Below are 17,658 nucleotides of genomic sequence, written 5' to 3'. Positions count from 1 at the left end.
ATTTTGCACATTTTCTCCGTGACCACGTGGCTTCCCTCTGGGTGCTTGTGTTTCCTTCCACATTCCAAAGATGTGCAGATTGATAGAAAAAATGTAAACTGTAAGTAGTGTGTAGGTAAGTGGTAGAATCTGGAGTAGCTGGCGGAATGTGTCCAGAGAAGTAAAATGGAATTAGTGTAGACTTAGCATTAATGGGTGTTAGATGGCTATCATAGATTCAAGTGGATTGAACGACCTCTTTCCACATATGCTAAAAAATGAGCTTATACCTAGAGGAATAAGTTTCAGTGCAACAGTTAACATTCTACAGGAATGAGCTTCAATGGCAGAGTTTATATGCTTGAGGATGGGTGGTGGGAGACTATGTACTGGTAGGGATGGGTCTCTGGGAGATTTTATTAAAATTGGAGGGATGGAGTTCATTGGGAGAGTTTATACATTACATAGAGGACCACTGGAAAAGCTTACATACAGGAAGAATGCTTTTTTATGTGTAACTTTATACATTAATGGGCTTCAGTTGGAGGGAATCTACTAGGACTGGTTTCAAAAAAAGTGTTTATAAATAGAGGAATGCACCCCAGTGCCAGAGTTTATTTTCTAGACTGTTGGTCATTCTTTGGGGCACTTCTCTGTTTTTGTGGATGTTTGCAAAGAAAAAGCATTTCAGGATGTATATTGTACACATTTCTCTGACATTAAATTCAACCTTTGAACCTTTGAAATTTTAAGATGAGAGGGGTGGAATTCAATGGGGATCTGAATGGTGATTATCTGGAATAGCTGCCAGAGGAAGTAGTGGAAGCAGATACAATCACATCATGTGAAAAGCATTTGGACAGGTACTTGGACAGGACACCTGTAAAGGGAAGCAAGCGGACATCACTTAGCATAGATAGGCACTACAATCAGTACTGAGGTGGGCTGAGACGGCCAGTTTCTGTGTTTGTCACATATCATAAACACGAGAGATTCTGCAGATGCTGGAAATCTTGAGCAACACACACAAAATGTTGGAGGTACTTGCAAGTCAGGCAGCATCCACAGAGGGGAATACACATTTGACGTTTTGGGCTGAGACTACACGAGGACTGGAAGTCTCCAAACAAATGGCATAAACATTGATTTCTTTAACCTCTATCACCTTCTCCTTCTTTCCTTTTCCTTTCCCCATTCTGGTTCCCCTCTCAATGCTTTTCTTTTCCTTACCTGCCCATCTCTTCCCTCTGGTACCCCTCCTTCTTCCCTTCCCTTTCTTTCATGGTCCACTGTCCTTTCCTCTATTCCTCCTTCAGCCCTTTACCACTATCACCTATCACCTCCCAGCTTTTTACTTCATGCCCCCTACCCGGATCTGCCACCTTCCCCCTCATTCCACCAATTACCTGCCAGCTTGTACTCCCCCACCTGTCCTCTTCCTTTCCAGTCCTAATGAAGGGCCTAGACCCAAACATCGATTGTTTTTTCCCCTGCAGGAAAGCTCGACTAGCTGAGTTCCTCCAGCACTTTGTGTGACTAGACCCACTATTCTGTGGTACAAAGTGATAAAGGAATGGGAATTTGAAGGTCAGAAAGTCCAGAATTAGAGCAATTCCAAACATATAACTAATTTCTGTAGTGGAGCAGAGCTTTGGCAGAAGGAATGCATCCCAACATCACTGTGACAGACAATATCAGGAGGGGAAGTTGCAACCTCTGAAAGATATACAGAAAATTGGTCAAGTTACCAATAACAAACCAGAAAACTATTGAATCCACAAAGTAGAATGACAGATCTTTGCTTAATGTGAAGTAATGAAATTATTCATTCTATTTAAAGAAAAGACTCCGGGGTGGGGGTGAACCTTTCAGCTATATGGAGGAATGTCTACTCCATGCATAATCTATACTGTTGCTGTACTGAGAGCACTTGATGGGACGGTTTAGAGGATGCAACCATCCTAAATGGTTCCTAGCCTGTGCTGTAGCTGTCTGGATATCTTTATTCATAACCAAATTTTGCCACTCTTGATCAAGAATTAAGAGAGTAGGTTTTGTTTATATCAAGTGAAGCTGTAGTTTTTAATGAATGTGTTCATTTCTCCAAATGGCAGAGAATTAGCAATATTTTGAATTGCAATGGTGGGAAGATATTCTGGAGAGTGATGGGGATGGCTAATGAAGAAAGAGGGAAAGAGTGGAGTATGTGGAGACAGTGATAAGAGAGAGTAGGGAGAATGGGAGAAGAGTAGGGGAGAATGTGAACACAGTGATAATGGAGCAGAGGGAACACGGGAACAGCGGTGAGGGAGCGGGGGGAACGCGGGGTCAGCGGTGAGGGAGCCGGGGGAACGCGGGGTCAGCGGTGAGGGAGCCGGGGGAACGCGGGGTCAGCGGTGAGGGAGCGGGGGGAACGCGGGGACAGCGGTGAGGGAGCCGGGGGAACGCGGGGTCAGCGGTGAGGGAGCGGGGGAACGCGGGGGCAGCGGTGAGGGAGCCGGGGGAACGCGGGGGCAGCGGTGAGGGAGCGGGGAGAACGCGGGGACAGCGGTGAGGCAGCCGGAGGAACGCGGGGTCAGCGGTGAGGGAGCCGGGGGAACGTGGGGGCAGCGGTGAGGGAGCGGGGGAACGCGGGGGCAGCGGTGAGGGAACGGGGGGAACGCGGGGGCAGCGGTGAGGGAGCGGGGGGAACGCGGGGACAGCGGTGAGGGAGCGGGGGAACGCGTGGACAGCGGTGAGGGAGCGGGGGGAACGCGGGGTCAGCGGTGAGGGAGCGGGGGGAACGCGGGGTCAGCGGTGAGGGAGTGGGGGGAACATGGGGTCAGCGGTGAGGGAGCCGGGGGAACGCGGGGTCAGCGGTGAGGGAGCCGGGAGAACGCGGGGGCAGCGGTGAGGGAGCGGGGAGAACGCGGGGGCAGCTGTGAGGGAGCGGGGGGAACGCGGGGACAGCGGTGAGGGAGCCGGGGGAACGCGGGGGCAGCGGTGAGGGAGCGGGGGGAACGCGGGGGCAGCGGTGAGGGAGCCGGGGGAACGCGGGGGCAGCGGTGAGGGAGCGGGGTGTACGCGGGGTCAGCGGTGAGGGAGCGGGGGGAACGCGGGGTCAGCGGTGAGGGAGCCGGGGGAACGCGAGGTCAGCGGCGAGGGAGCGGGGGAACGCGGGGGCAGCGGTGAGGGAGCCGGGGGAACGCGGGGTCAGCGGTGAGGGAGCGGGGGAACGCGGGGGCAGCGGTGAGGGAGCCGGGGGAACGCGGGGACAGCGGTGAGGGAGCGGGGGGAACGCGAGGACAGCGGTGAGGGAGCGGGGAGAACGCGGGGTCAGCGGTGAGGTAGCGGGGAGAACGCGGGGGCAGCGGTGAGGGAGCGGGGGAACGCGGGGTCAGCGGTGAGGGAGCCGGGGGAACGCGGGGTCAGTGGTGAGGGAGCGGGGGGAACGCGGGGGCAGCGGTGAGGTAGCGGGGGGAACGCGGGGACAGTGGTGAGGGAGCGGGGGGAACGCGTGGACAGCGGTGAGGGAGCGGGGGGAACGCGGGGGCAGCGGTGAGGGAGCGGGGGGAACGCGGGGTCAGCGGTGAGGGAGCCGGGGGAACACGGGGTCAGCGGTGAGGGAGTGGGGGAACGCGGGGTCAGCGGTGAGGGAGCCGGGGGAACGCAGGGTCAGCGGCGAGGGAGCGGGGGGAACGCGGGGTCAGCGGTGAGGGGAGCGGGGGGAACGCGGGGACAGCGGTGAGGGAGCGGGGGGAACGCGGGGTCAGCGGTGAGGGAGCGGGGGGAACGCGGGGACAGCGGTGAGGGAGCGGGGGGAACGCGGGGACAGCGGTGAGGGAGCGGGGGGAACGCGGGGTCAGCGGTGAGGGAGCGGGGGGAACGCGGGGTCAGCGGTGAATGAGCGGGGGGAACGCGGGGTCAGCGGTGAGGGAGCCGGGGGAACGCGGGGTCAGCGGTGAGGGAGCGGGGGGAACGCGGGGTCAGCGGTGAGGGAGCGGGGGGAACGCGGGGGGCAGCGGTGAGGGAGCCGGGAGAACGCGGGGACAGCGGTGAGGGAGCCGGGGGAACGCGGGGGCAGCGGTGAGGGAGCGGGGGGAACGCGGCGTCAGCGGTGAGGGAGCGGGGGGAACGCGGGGACAGCGGTGAGGGAGCCGGGTGGGGAACGCGGGGTCAGCGGTGAGGGAGCGGGGGGAACACGGGGTCAGCGGTGAGGGAGCGGGGGGAACGCGGGGTCAGCGGTGAATGAGCGGGGGGAACGCGGGGTCAGCGGTGAGGGAGCCGGGGGAACGCGGGGTCAGCGGTGAGGGAGCGGGGGGAACGCGGGGTCAGCGGTGAGGGAGCGGGGGGAACGCGGGGGGCAGCGGTGAGGGAGCCGGGAGAACGCGGGGACAGCGGTGAGGGAGCCGGGGGAACGCGGGGGCAGCGGTGAGGGAGCGGGGGGAACGCGGCGTCAGCGGTGAGGGAGCGGGGGGAACGCGGGGACAGCGGTGAGGGAGCCGGGTGGGGAACGCGGGGTCAGCGGTGAGGGAGCGGGGGGAACGCGGGGTCAGCGGTGAGGGAGCGGGGGGAACACGGGGTCAGCGGTGAGGGAGCGGGGGGAACGCGGGGTCAGCGGTGAGGGAGCCGGGGAGAACGCGGGGGCAGCGGTGAGGGAGCGGGTGAACGCGAGGTCAGTGGTGAGGGAGCGGGGGGGACGCGGGGTCAGCGGTGAGGGAGCCGGGGAGAACGCGGGGGCAGCGGTGAGGGAGCGGGGGAACGCGAGGTCAGTGGTGAGGGAGCGGGGGGAACGCGAGAACAGCGGTGAGGGAGCGGGGGGAACGCGGGGTCAGCGGTGAGGGAGCGGGGGGAACACGGGGTCAGCGGTGAGGGAGCGGGGGGAACGCGGGGTCAGCGGTGAATGAGCGGGGGGAACGCGGGGTCAGCGGTGAGGGAGCCGGGGGAACGCGGGGTCAGCGGTGAGGGAGCGGGGGGAACGCGGGGTCAGCGGTGAGGGAGCGGGGGGAACGCGGGGGGCAGCGGTGAGGGAGCCGGGAGAACGCGGGGACAGCGGTGAGGGAGCCGGGGGAACGCGGGGGCAGCGGTGAGGGAGCGGGGGGAACGCGGCGTCAGCGGTGAGGGAGCGGGGGGAACGCGGGGACAGCGGTGAGGGAGCCGGGTGGGGAACGCGGGGTCAGCGGTGAGGGAGCGGGGGGAACGCGGGGTCAGCGGTGAGGGAGCGGGGGGAACACGGGGTCAGCGGTGAGGGAGCGGGGGGAACGCGGGGTCAGCGGTGAGGGAGCCGGGGAGAACGCGGGGGCAGCGGTGAGGGAGCGGGTGAACGCGAGGTCAGTGGTGAGGGAGCGGGGGGGACGCGGGGTCAGCGGTGAGGGAGCCGGGGAGAACGCGGGGGCAGCGGTGAGGGAGCGGGGGAACGCGAGGTCAGTGGTGAGGGAGCGGGGGGAACGCGAGAACAGCGGTGAGGGAGCGGGGGGAACGCGGGGTCAGCGGTGAGGGAGCCGGGGAGAACGCGGGGGCAGCGGTGAGGGAGCGGGTGAACGCGAGGTCAGTGGTGAGGGAGCGGGGGGGACGCGGGGTCAGCGGTGAGGGAGCCGGGGAGAACGCGGGGGCAGCGGTGAGGGAGCGGGGGAACGCGAGGTCAGTGGTGAGGGAGCGGGGGGAACGCGAGAACAGCGGTGAGGGAGCGGGGTGACGGGAGGACAGCGGTGAGGGAGCCGGGGGAACGCGGGGGCAGCGGTGAGGGAGCGGGGAGAACGCGGGGTCAGTGGTGAGGTAGCGGGGAGAACGCGGGGGCAGCGGTGAGGGAGCGGGGGAACGCGGGGTCAGCGGTGAGGGAGCCGGGGGAACGCGGGGTCAGTGGTGAGGGAGCCGGGGGGAACGCGGGGGCAGTGGTGAGGGAGCCGGGGGGAACGCGGGGTCAGTGGTGAAGGAGCGGGGGGAACGCGGGGGCAGCGGTGAGGGAGCGGGGAGAACGCGGGGGCAGCGGTGAGGGAGCCGGGGGAACGCGGGGGCAGCGGTGAGGGAGCGGGGGAACGCGGGGTCAGCGGTGAGGGAGCCGGGAGAACGCGGGGTCAGCGGTGAGGAAGCCGGGGGAATGCGGGGACAGCAGTGAGGGAGTGGGGGGAATGCGCAGGGAGCGGGGAGAACGCGGGGGCAGCGGTGAGGGAGCCGGGGGGAACGCGGGGGCAGCGGTGAGGGAGCGGGGGGAACGCGGGGTCAGTGGTGAGGGAGCGGGGGGAACGCGGGGTCAGCGGTGAGGGAGCGGGGGGAACGCGGGGACAGTGGTGAGGGAGCGGGGAGAACGCGGGGTCAGTGGTGATGGAGCCGGGGGAACGCGGGGTCAGCGGTGAGGGAGCCGGGGGGACGCGAGGGCAACGGTGAGGGAGCCGGGGGGAACGCGGGGTCAGCGGTGAGGGAGCGGGGGGAACGCGGGGGCAGCGGTGAGGGAGCGGGGGGAACGCGGGGTCAGAGGTGAGGGAGCGGGGGGAACGCGGAGTCAGCGGTGAGGGAGCCGGGGGAACGCGGGGTCAGCGGTGAGGGAGCCGGGGGAACGCAAAGTCAGCGGTGAGGGAGCCGGGGGAACGCAAAGTCAGCGGTGAGGGAGCGGGGGGGAACGCGGGGTCAGCGGTGAGGGAGCGGGGGGAACGCGGGGTCAGCGGTGAGGGAGCCGGGGGAACGCGGGGTCAGCGGTGAGGGAGGGGGGGAACGCGAGGACAGCGGTGAGGGAGCGGGGGAACGCGGGGTCAGCGGTGAGGGAACGGTGGGAACGCGGGGTCAGCGTTGAGGGAGCCGGGGGAATGCGGGGTCAGCGGTGAGGGAGCGGGGGGAACGCGGGGACAGCGGTGAGGGAGCGGGGGGAACGCGGGGTCAGCGGTGAGGGAGCAGGGGAACGCGGGGTCAGAGGTGAGGGAGCGGGGGGAACGCGGGGACAGCGGTGAGGGAGCGGGGGGAATGCGGGGACAGCGGTGAGGGAGCGGGGGGAACGCGGGGTCAGCGGTGAGGGAGCAGGGGAACGCGGGGTCAGAGGTGAGGGAGCGGGGGGAACGCGGGGACAGCGGTGAGGGAGCGGGGGGAACGCGGGGTCAGCGGTGAGGGAGCAGGGGAACGCGGGGTCAGCGGTGAGGGAGCCGGGGGGGGGGAACGCGGGGGCAGCGGTGAGGGAGCGGGGGAACGCGGGGGCAGCGGTGAGGGAGCGGGGGAACGCGGGGTCAGCGGTGAGGGAGCAGGGGAACGCGGGGTCAGCGGTGAGGGAGCGGGGGGAACGCGGGGTCAGCGGTGAGGGAGCCGGGGGAACGCGGGGTCAGCGGTGAGGGAGCGGGGGGAACGCGGGGTCAGCGGTGAGGGAGCGGGGGGAACGCGAGGAGAGCAGTGAAGGAGCCGGGGGAACGCGGGGGCAGCGGTGAGGGAGCGGGGAGAACGCGGGGTCAGCGGTGAGGGAGCCGGGGGAACGCGGGGTCAGCGGTGAGGGAGAGGGGGGAACGCGAGGACAGCGGTGAGGGAACGGTGGGAACGCGGGGTCAGCGTTGAGGGAGCCGGGGGAACGCGGGGTCAGCGGTGAGGGAGCCGGGGGAACGCAAAGTCAGCGGTGAGGGAGCGGGGGGAACGCGGGGTCAGCGGTGAGGGAGCGGGGGGAACGCGGGGTCAGCGGTGAGGGAGCGGGGGGAACGCGGGGTCAGCGGTGAGGGAGCCGGGGGAACGCGGGGTCAGCGGTGAGGGAGCGGGGGGAACGCGGGGTCAGCGGTGAGGGAGCGGGGGGAACGCGAGGAGAGCAGTGAAGGAGCCGGGGGAACGCGGGGGCAGCGGTGAGGGAGCGGGGAGAACGCGGGGTCAGCGGTGAGGGAGCCGGGGGAACGCGGGGTCAGCGGTGAGGGAGAGGGGGGAATGCGAGGACAGCGGTGAGGGAGCGGGGGAACGCGGGGTCAGCGCTGAGGGAACGGTGGGAACGCGGGGTCAGCGTTGAGGGAGCCGGGGGAACGCGGGGTCAGCGGTGAGGGAGCCGGGGGAACGCAGGGTCAGCGGTAAGGGAGCGGGGGGAACGCGGGGTCAGCGGTGAGGGAGCCGGGGGGAACGCGGGGTCAGCGGTGAGGGAGCCGGGGGAACGCGGGGTCAGCGGTGAGGGAGAGGGGGGAACGCGAGGACAGCGGTGAGGGAGCGGGGGAACGCGGGGTCAGCGGTGAGGGAACGGTGGGAACGCGGGGTCAGCGTTGAGGGAGCCGGGGGAACGCGGGGTCAGCGGTGAGGGAGCCGGGGGAACGCAGGGTCAGCGGTGAGGGAGCGGGGGGAACGCGGGGTCAGCGGTGAGGGAGCGGGGGGAACGCGGGGTCAGCGGTGAGGGAGCGGGGGGAAAGCGGGGACAGCGGTGAGGGAGCGGGGGGAACGCGGGGACAGCGGTGAGGGAGCGGGGAGAACGCGGGGTCAGCGGTGAGGGAGCGGGGGAATGCGGGGGCAGCGGTGAGGGAGCGGGGGGAACGCGGGGTCAGCGGTGAGGGAGCGGGGGGAACGCGGGGACAGCGGTGAGGAAGCGGGGTGTACGCGGGGTCAGCGGTGAAAGAGCCGGGGGAACGCGGGGGCAGCGGTGAGGGAGCCGGAGGGACGCGGGGGCAGCGGTGAGGGAGCGGGGAGAACGCGGGGGCAGCGGTGAGGGAGCGGGGGGAACGCGGGGACAGCGGTGAGGGAGCGGGGAGAACGCGGGGTCAGCGGTGAGGGAGCGGGGGAATGCGGGGGCAGCGGTGAGGGAGCGGGGGGAACGCGGGGTCAGCGGTGAGGGAGCGGGGGGAACGCGGGGACAGCGGTGAGGAAGCGGGGTGTACGCGGGGTCAGCGGTGAAAGAGCCGGGGGAACGCGGGGGCAGCGGTGAGGGAGCCGGAGGGACGCGGGGGCAGCGGTGAGGGAGCGGGGAGAACGCGGGGGCAGCGGTGAGGGAGCCGGGGGAACGCGGGGGCAGCGGTCAGGGAGCGGGGGGAATGTGGAGGGAGCAGGGGGAATGCGGAGGGAGCGGGTGAACGCGGGGGCAGCGGTGAGGGTGCGGGGGGAACGCGGGGGCAGCGGTGAGGGAGCCGGGAAAACGCGGGGGCAGCGGTGAGGGAGCGGGGAGAACGCGGGGTCAGTGGTGAGTGAGCCGGGGGAACGCGAGGACAGCGGTGAGGGAGCGGGGGGAACGCGGGGTCAGCGGTGAGGGAGCGGGGGGGACGCGGGGTCAGCGGTGAGGGAGCCGGGGGAACGCGGGGGCAGCGGTCAGGGAGCGGGGGGAATTTGGAGGGAGCGGGGGGAATGCGGAGGGAGCGGGTGAACGCGGGAGCAGCGGTGAGGGAGTGGAGAATGTGGAGACAGTGATAAGAGAGTAGGGAGAATTGGGGATGGGTATGGAGAATGTGGAGAAGATGGAGGGACTGGGAGGAGAATGGCGAGTGGAGAACGGAATTATGAGGGAGAGAATGAACAAAGCATCTGTCAAGAACACAACATCACATATCACTGTTACATTACCTACTGCATCTGGAATAAAGAAACTGTATCCCAGCAAACTGTAGTGAAGGACAGAGGGAATGAGGCCCTTTAATCCTGCATAACTCCAGTCAGACAGTCGAGGTACCATTCGAACAAACATTGGCAAGTGAGCAGACCTAGAGTACACAAGACAGAAGCATTAAATGAGCAACCCTGTCACATCTTTAATTAAATCAACCTAAAATGAAATTGTGTTACATTACATGACAATTTAAGGGGGCAGGAGTAGGTGCGGGCTGGGATCCGGAGTGCGGGGGGACGGGGAGGGACCTGTTGTGGTGGGAGGCCTGGAGCCGGAGTGCTGGGGGCGGGGGGGTGGCCAGGACACAGAGTGGGGTGGGGGGCCGGGACCCGGAGTTGGGTGGGAGGGCAGGGGGGTGTCAGGACCCAGAGTGGGGTGGGGGGGCGGGGGCAGTGCCAGGACCCAGAGTGCGAGGGGGGGCGTACGGGACCCAGAGTGCGGGAGGGGGGCATGCGGGATCCAGAGTGCGGGGGGCGGGGCACGGGCTGGGACCGAAGGGCAGGCCGGGAGCAGAGAGGAGGACTGCTGTGTAAATGGTCTGAGTGAATAATAGTTGAGGGTTACTAGCAAAAGAAAGAAATGGAGCAGAAGGACAGAGTCTCAAAAGATAAAAGGAGGGGGTAGAGATACAGAATGCTGCACATGTGGTGATAAGGGGTGATAGAAACGATCCTAAATGGAAATGGTTGCTGCACACTGGATGAGAAACAGTGCTGCAAACGTTAAGATCTTATTATTAGATATGCATAGCTATAGCAGAAGAAAGTTTTATTCTGTGAGTTACATTGGAAATGAGGAATTGTACTGCTGCAGAGGGAAATAGAGGGAGAGAGATATGGAATTACTGGGTGAAGGCTGCTATACACACAAGGGCACAGCAGGAGAGATTCGCATACAGGAATATTGAATGGGAGATTACATTGGTACATTATGGAGAACTGACTTGTATGTGGTCTCAGTAGTAGAGATATCTTAGCATCCTAGCTAGTATCTCAACCAAATCCAGAATGAAAACCAATTTTCCCAATGTTATTTGCAAAAGAGTACTATATTACAGATGGCTGTTACATTTATTATCTTCCCTTTGTGAACTCACCATCCATGTTAAACCATCTGTGAGGAGCAGCAAGGCACTATGGAAAAGCACACCCTTCTTTTCAGTGGGCAATATTTACCTTCACATTACTTTCATTAGCAGTGACTGGAAGACAATGTGGTGTAGTTCTCTTATGTGACAGCCTCCATCTAAAGTGCTGTGCCAGATTTGGATTCTGAGCCTTCCATTTCTCTGGTAACTCTTTGTCCAGTCCCAATTCTCTCTGATCCCCACCCTCTCCTCCAGTTTATTCTTGGTCAGTAGTGCCCAGCTCCCAGTGCACCCTCTTCACACTCCTCAGCCCATGTTACACTCCTTGCAGTTCAAGTTTCACTCAGACTGCAGTCTGTTTATTCTTAGACACTCAGTGTAGATACACTTAGCTACAGTCACACTGCTCCAGTACAGGCAACCATCTACATCAATCCAGTTACTCTCTCTGCATTACAAGTTAACTGAGAACAACACAGTTACTTTCAGTTCACACTCCCTTGTTTCAATCACTCCAAGTTGCAATTTGGGTTAATCATAGTCTCAGTTCCCTGTTTGTGTTACCCTTAGTGCTAGCCCTGCTTGTTGTCGACCCTCATTCCAGACTACTCGTAAGAGTAGGCCCGTGTAATCAATGACACGGCACAGACACAGTCCATTAGCCCAACTTACCCTGCTGAGCTAGTCCCGATCAAAGTTCAAAATACATTTATTACCATTGACACAATGGTACAACACTGACAAATTATTCTCTTGTGGGCACATTCAATACATCCAATAACCATAACAGAATCAATGAAGACCGAATCAACTGGTGCAACCAGTGAGCAAAAGTCAATAAACTGTGCAAATAAAGAAAGAATAATAATAAATAACTAAGCAATTAGTATTGAGCACATGAGATGAAAAGTCCTTAAAAGTGAAACCATAGGTTGTGGCACATTTCAATAATGGGGTGAGCGACATTGAGTGAAGTTATCTCCTTCGTTTAAGGAGCCTGATGGTTGAGGGGTAGTAACTGTTCCTGAACTTGGTGATGTGAGTCCTGAAGCTCCTGTACCTTCTTCCTTGCTTGTGTTTGGGCTGTTCTCCTCTAAAGCATTTCTATTCATGTACTGTACATGTATAAATGTATTTTAAACATTGTAATAGCACTACCTCTATAACTTCCACATACCCATCATGGACTGTGTGAAAAGCATGCCCTGATGGCCTCTTAAATGTTTTCTTTCTCGTGCCCTCCAGTTTTAGACTCCTCTATCCTGTGGGAGAAAAAACTGTGACCATTCACCTTATATACACCCCTCATGGTTTTATAAACTTCTGTAAGGTCAACACTCAGCCTCCTTAGCTCCATGGAAAAATGTTCAAGCATTTCCTTATAATTCAACCCCAGGCTGCCCTTATAACTCGAGCTCTCCAGTTCTGATAATATTCTCCGAAATCTTTTCTGCATCCTTTCCAGTTTAATGACATCTTTCCAATAAACTGATACCAGAACTACCCACAAAACACCGTGTGGCCTCACCAATGACTAGTACAATTTTAACATGTCTGTGACCCCTGTGTTCAATGCCCAGACCGACAAAGTTAAGAGTGCCAAACACCTTCTTCACAACGCTTTTGACCTGTGTCTCCACTTTCAATGTACTATGTTTGCTGTATCTCTAGATCTCTCAGTTCTACAACACACTCCACGATACTATTGTATGTCCCACCCTAGTTTAAATTATCAGACACGACTACACTCATTCTATAACCATAATTCTGGTTAAACTGTGTCCCACTCTTGTATATTCTCGGTCTCTGGTCTAACATACCTAGTAGCAGCTGATATAATTGTTGCATTTCCCAGCTCCTCTGCCAGCAGTGCGAACTGGTTGACGTATCCATCTCCACACAGCCGGCATGCCTGTCCCATGTAGGGGCTTCCCACTCCAACTTCCAGACTGATATACTTGATCTTCATTCTCCTCTGCAGGCTGCGCACCTGCTCAATGAACCAGTCCTTTGCCTCCTCATTGCTGATGTTCAACTTCACCGCAAACCTCCCCCTCCACTTCATCAGGATGGGCCCCTGGGCAAAACAAGGAACAGAGTGATTTGGACCTGTACACAGAGTGTCACTCTACAAATTCACCAGAGACCCCTGTACAGAGTGTCACTATAGAAATTCACCAGGAACACCTGCACACAGTGTCACTATAAAATTTAACAGAGAACCCTGTATACAGAGTGTCACACTACAAATTCACAAGGGACCTCTGTGCACACTGTATCACTCCACAAATTCACCAGGGCCCCCATACACAGAGTGTCACTATACAAATTCCCCAGTGTCCCCTGTACGCAGAGTGTTCTTATACAAATTTACCATGGACGCCTGTATACAGAATGTTACTATACAAATTCACGAGGGACGCCTGTACACGGAGCATCACTACACAAATTCTACTAGTCAGTGAAGGAGTGATTTGGATCTGTACACAGAGTGTCAGTAAACAAATTCACCAGAGACCCCTGTACCCAAATTGTCACTATACAAATTCACCAGGGACCCCTGTACACGGGGTGCCTCCATACAAATTCTAACAGTCAGTTAAAAAGTGATTTGGACCTGTACACAGAGCGTCACTCTACAAATTCAGCAAAGACTCATGTACACAAGGTGTCACTATACAAATTCACGATGGACACCTGTACACATAGTATCACTATACAAATTCACCAGAAACCCCTGTACACATAGATTTACTCCACAAATTCACCAGTGTCCCCTGTACACAGAGCATCACTCTACAAATTCCCCAGGGAGCCCAGTACACAGTGGGTCACTTCACAAATTCATCAGGGACCGCTGTAGACAGAATGTCACTGTATAAATTCCCCAGGGACCCCTCTACACAGAGTGTCACTCTTCTAATTCACCGGGAACCACTGCACAGAGAATTCACCAGGGACCCCTGTACACGTGCAGTCACTGCGCATGTTCACCAGAGACCCTGTACACAGAGTATCACTATACAAATTCACCTTGGACCCTTGTACACAGAGTATCAATCTGCAGATTCACCAGGAAGCTGTGTACACAGAGGGTCACTTCAGAATTTCACCAGGGACTGCTGTACACAGTGTCACTATACAAACTCACCAGAGACCCCTTTACACAGAGGATCACTCTGCAGATTCACCAGGGACCCCTGTACACAGAGTACATCAAGACAAATTCTAACAGTCAGTGAAAAAGTTATTTGGACTTGTAAAACAAGTGTCACTATACAAATTCACCCGGGACTCCTGTACACATAGAGTCACTCCACAAATTCACCAGAGACCCCTTTACACAGAGTATCACTATATAAATTCACCATATATAAATAGTCAAAAAAGATAAGAAAAAACTACCAATTACATTATTATTCATAATAAAAATCTTATTACCCCATATTAGGTTAATCAATAGTTATATTGAAATATACTAATTTATTACAAAAAAATGAGTCTAACTCCTACCAGGACCGAAGCTGTTTATTAAGAGAAACAAGGGCAAAATACCTTCTCATATGATAAAAATTAATAATATCCAACATCTAAATTTAAACAATGAATTGAGAGCTTTGAAAGTTTGGAAAACAGTTCAGAAAGGGTCCCCACAATGTCTGAAATTCTTGACAAGATTCAGAAATTGAACAACGAATCTTCTCTAAATCTAAGCATGACATAACGTCGCATAACCATTGAGCATGAGTAGGAGGAAAAACATCTTTCCATTTAAACAAAAGTGCCCTCCTAGCTATAAAAGAGCTAAAGGCCAAAATATGCAAGTCAGATGTTTTCAGCTTGATATCTTGTCCTGCAACAATACCGAATAGGGCCGTCAGAGGATTTGGCTTAAAATTGACTTTGAAAAGTAAAGAAAAAGTTTGAAAAACTTCCTTCCAATATTTTTCAAGACATGGACAAGTCCAAAACATATGAATTAATAAAGCTTCTCCATTATTGCATCTATCACAGTAGAGAGATATATCGGAATAAAAACGAGATAGTTTATCCTTAGTCATATGGACTCAATGTACCACCTTAAATTGTATGAGGGAATGGCGAGCACATATCGATGAAGTATTAACCAGTTTAAAAATCTCATTCCAAGTTTCCTCAGATATTGATGTCTGTAAATTCAAGCATTGATGTCTGTAAGTCTTATTCCCAGAGATTCTTAATTTTGTTTAAAGGAACATTCCTCGTCTCCAGTAACATACCATAAATATTAAATATTGAACCATTATGAAAAGGTGTCAAATTAAAAATTACGTCTAGTAAGTTCTTATCTGAGTTTATAGGAAATGAGATCTTACAAAGTCTCTGATTTGTAGATATCTAAAAAAGTGAGTTTTGGGTAAGCTATATTTAGCTGACAATTGCTCAAATGAAAAAAGATTTCCTCCAACAAACAAATCCCAAAAACATTTAATACCCAACCTGTCCCATTCTTTAAAAACTAAATCAGTCATGGAGGGTTTTAAAAAAATTAGAATAAATGGGACTAGAAAGAGAAAATCTCAATAAAAAAAATGTTTTCTAAATTGTATCCAGATCCTCAGAGTATGTTTACCTATTAGATTATCAGTTAGTTTACTTACAAATAAAGGAAGTGAGGATCCAAGAAGAGAAACAATAGAAAATTTATTAGCAGAGTTAGCTTCTAAAGAAACCCATACCGGACAGTCTACACAATTAATATTATATAGCCAAAACATAGGATTTTGTATATTAACTGCCCAGTAATAAAACCTAAAATTAGGTAAGGCTTATCATCCAGACTTCTTAGGTTTTTGAAGATGAACTTTATTTAAACGAGGACGTTTATTTTTCCATATATAGGAGGATAAAATAGATTCAAGAGAGTCAAAAGACGATTTAGGAATAAAAACGGGTAAAGCCTGAAAAAGATATATAAATTTAGGTAGAATATTTATTTTAATAGAATTAATTTGTCCAATCAACGATATTGAAAGAGGTGACCAATGTAATATCGCAAACACGAAGTAATCTGCAGATGCTGGAATTTCAAGCAACACACATAAAAGTTGCTGGTGAACGCAGCAGGCCAGGCAGCATCTCTAGGAAGAGGTATAGTCGACGTTTCGGGCGGAGACCCTTCGTCAGGACTAACTGAAAGAAGAGCTGGTAAGAGATTTAATATCTTTTTTACATGGTTCAATAAAGTAAGAAAGTTTTCTTTAAACAGGTGTTTGTAATTCTTAGTGACTGTTACACCCAAATAAGTAAATTGTTTCCTTACAATTTTAAAAGGGAGATTAGTATTAATTGATACCAAATTATTTAAAGGAAATAATTCACTCTTACGTAGATTTAATTTATATCCTGAAAACTGGCTAAACGGGAGAGTAAAGAAAGTACGCAAGGTAACAAGGTCTCAACATTAGAGATAAAAAGCATCAGCGTAAAGCGAGATTTTGTGGGTGATACCTCTCCTTAAAATACCACAGATATCATTAGATTCTTGAAAAGCAATGGCTAGGGGTTCTAAAGCTAAATCTAAAAGCAAAGGACTCAACAGACAGCCTTGTCTAGTTCCGCAGTGAAGTTTAAATGGTTTAGAATTTTGAAAATTAGTAAGAACTCGAGCAGGAGATAAATAAAGTAATTTAATCCATTGAATAAAATCTGGTCCAAAATTAAATTTTTCTAAGGATTTAAATAAATAATTCCATTCAACCCGATCGAAGGCCTTCTCAGCATCTAAGGATATCACACATTCCGATATCTCCCGAGAAGGAGATAAATAACATTTCATACACAATGTATATTAAAATGGGAATGTCAGTTTTTAATAAATCCAGTCTGATCATCAGAAATAATAGAAGGTAAAATATTTTCAATCCTACGAGAAAGAACTTTAGAAAGAATTTTAGTATCAACATTGAGTAATGAAATTGGCCTCTATGAAGAGCACTCAGTTCAGTCCTTGTTCTTTTTTAGGATAAGCGTAATAGAAGCTTCATAAAAAGCTTGAGGCAAACTACCCAATTTGAAAGAATCCAAAAAGACTAAATGTAATTGCGGTATAATTAATGAAGAAAAAGCCTTATAAAATTCTCCAGAAAATACATTTGGACCCAGAGCCTTCCACGAGTGTAATGAACGTATAGCCTCAGCGACTTCCTCATAAGAAATGGGTTGATCTATCTGGTTGCAATTATTTGCAGAGGGTGCACGGATATAATTAATCTAGAAAATTATTCATTACAGTATTATCTTTAGGGGAATCAGAATTATAAAGCTTAGAATAGAGTTCTATAAAGGTATCATTTATTTCAGAGTCATCAGTTGTCCTATCACCCTTAGTTTTGCAAATTTCTTTAATTTGTGGTTTAACTACAGAAGTTTTTAATTGGTTGGCCAATACTTTGCCTGATTTATCTCCATGAATGTAAAATTCAGTTTTATCTTTAAAAAGCTGAGTTTCAATTGGATATGTTAACAGAAGGTCACATTTATCATATTTAGTTTTAACTTCAACACGTCTTTTATATAAAACAGGATCTGGAGCTATAGCATATTTTTGATCTAATTGTTTCAATTGATTGGCTAATTCAATTCTTTCTTTATTAGTTTTATTCTTAACACTCGCAGTATAAGAAATAATTTGTCCTTTAATATAGGCCTTGAAAGTATCCCATACAATAAGATTAGATGTCTCCTCCTTTTTATTCTCTTCAAAAAACAAAATAATATGCTTCTCTAGAAATTTTTAAAATTCCTTATCAGATAACAAAGTTGTATTAAAACACCAAAATCTTTTGGTTTGAAGAAGACCAGGGAGTTTTAAAGATAGAAATATAAGAGGATGATCTGAAACAGCAATCTCTTTATATTCACAGGAACGAACTGATGAAATCATTTGACTATCAATAAAACATAATCAATCCTGGCATATGTATGATGAACATGGGAAAAAATGAATACTCCCTATCTAAAGGATGTAAAAAATGCCAAACATCAACTATATCACACTTCAATAAAAAGGATTGAATAAACAAAGCTGATTTATTAAGAG

At 54.0% G+C, this 17,658-nt stretch overlaps 1 protein-coding gene across 1 annotated transcript in view; it reads right to left on the bottom strand.

Annotated features, from left to right (window-relative positions):
• The window catches only part of LOC140205488 (SITS-binding protein), a 172,925-nt gene that overhangs the window by 35,129 nt on the left and 120,138 nt on the right, over positions 1–17,658 (bottom strand). The window contains exons 6-7 of the mRNA XM_072273101.1: positions 12,398–12,654; positions 9,448–9,584 (exon numbers count right to left, since the gene is read on the bottom strand). Coding sequence (XP_072129202.1) covers positions 9,448–9,584; positions 12,398–12,654 — 394 coding nt within the window. The remainder of the gene's footprint in view (positions 1–9,447; positions 9,585–12,397; positions 12,655–17,658) is intronic.

This window comes from Mobula birostris, chromosome 11, assembly GCF_030028105.1.
Source record: "Mobula birostris isolate sMobBir1 chromosome 11, sMobBir1.hap1, whole genome shotgun sequence".
Lineage (NCBI taxonomy): Eukaryota > Metazoa > Chordata > Chondrichthyes > Myliobatiformes > Myliobatidae > Mobula > Mobula birostris.
This window is presented reverse-complemented; position numbering and strand designations above follow the sequence as displayed.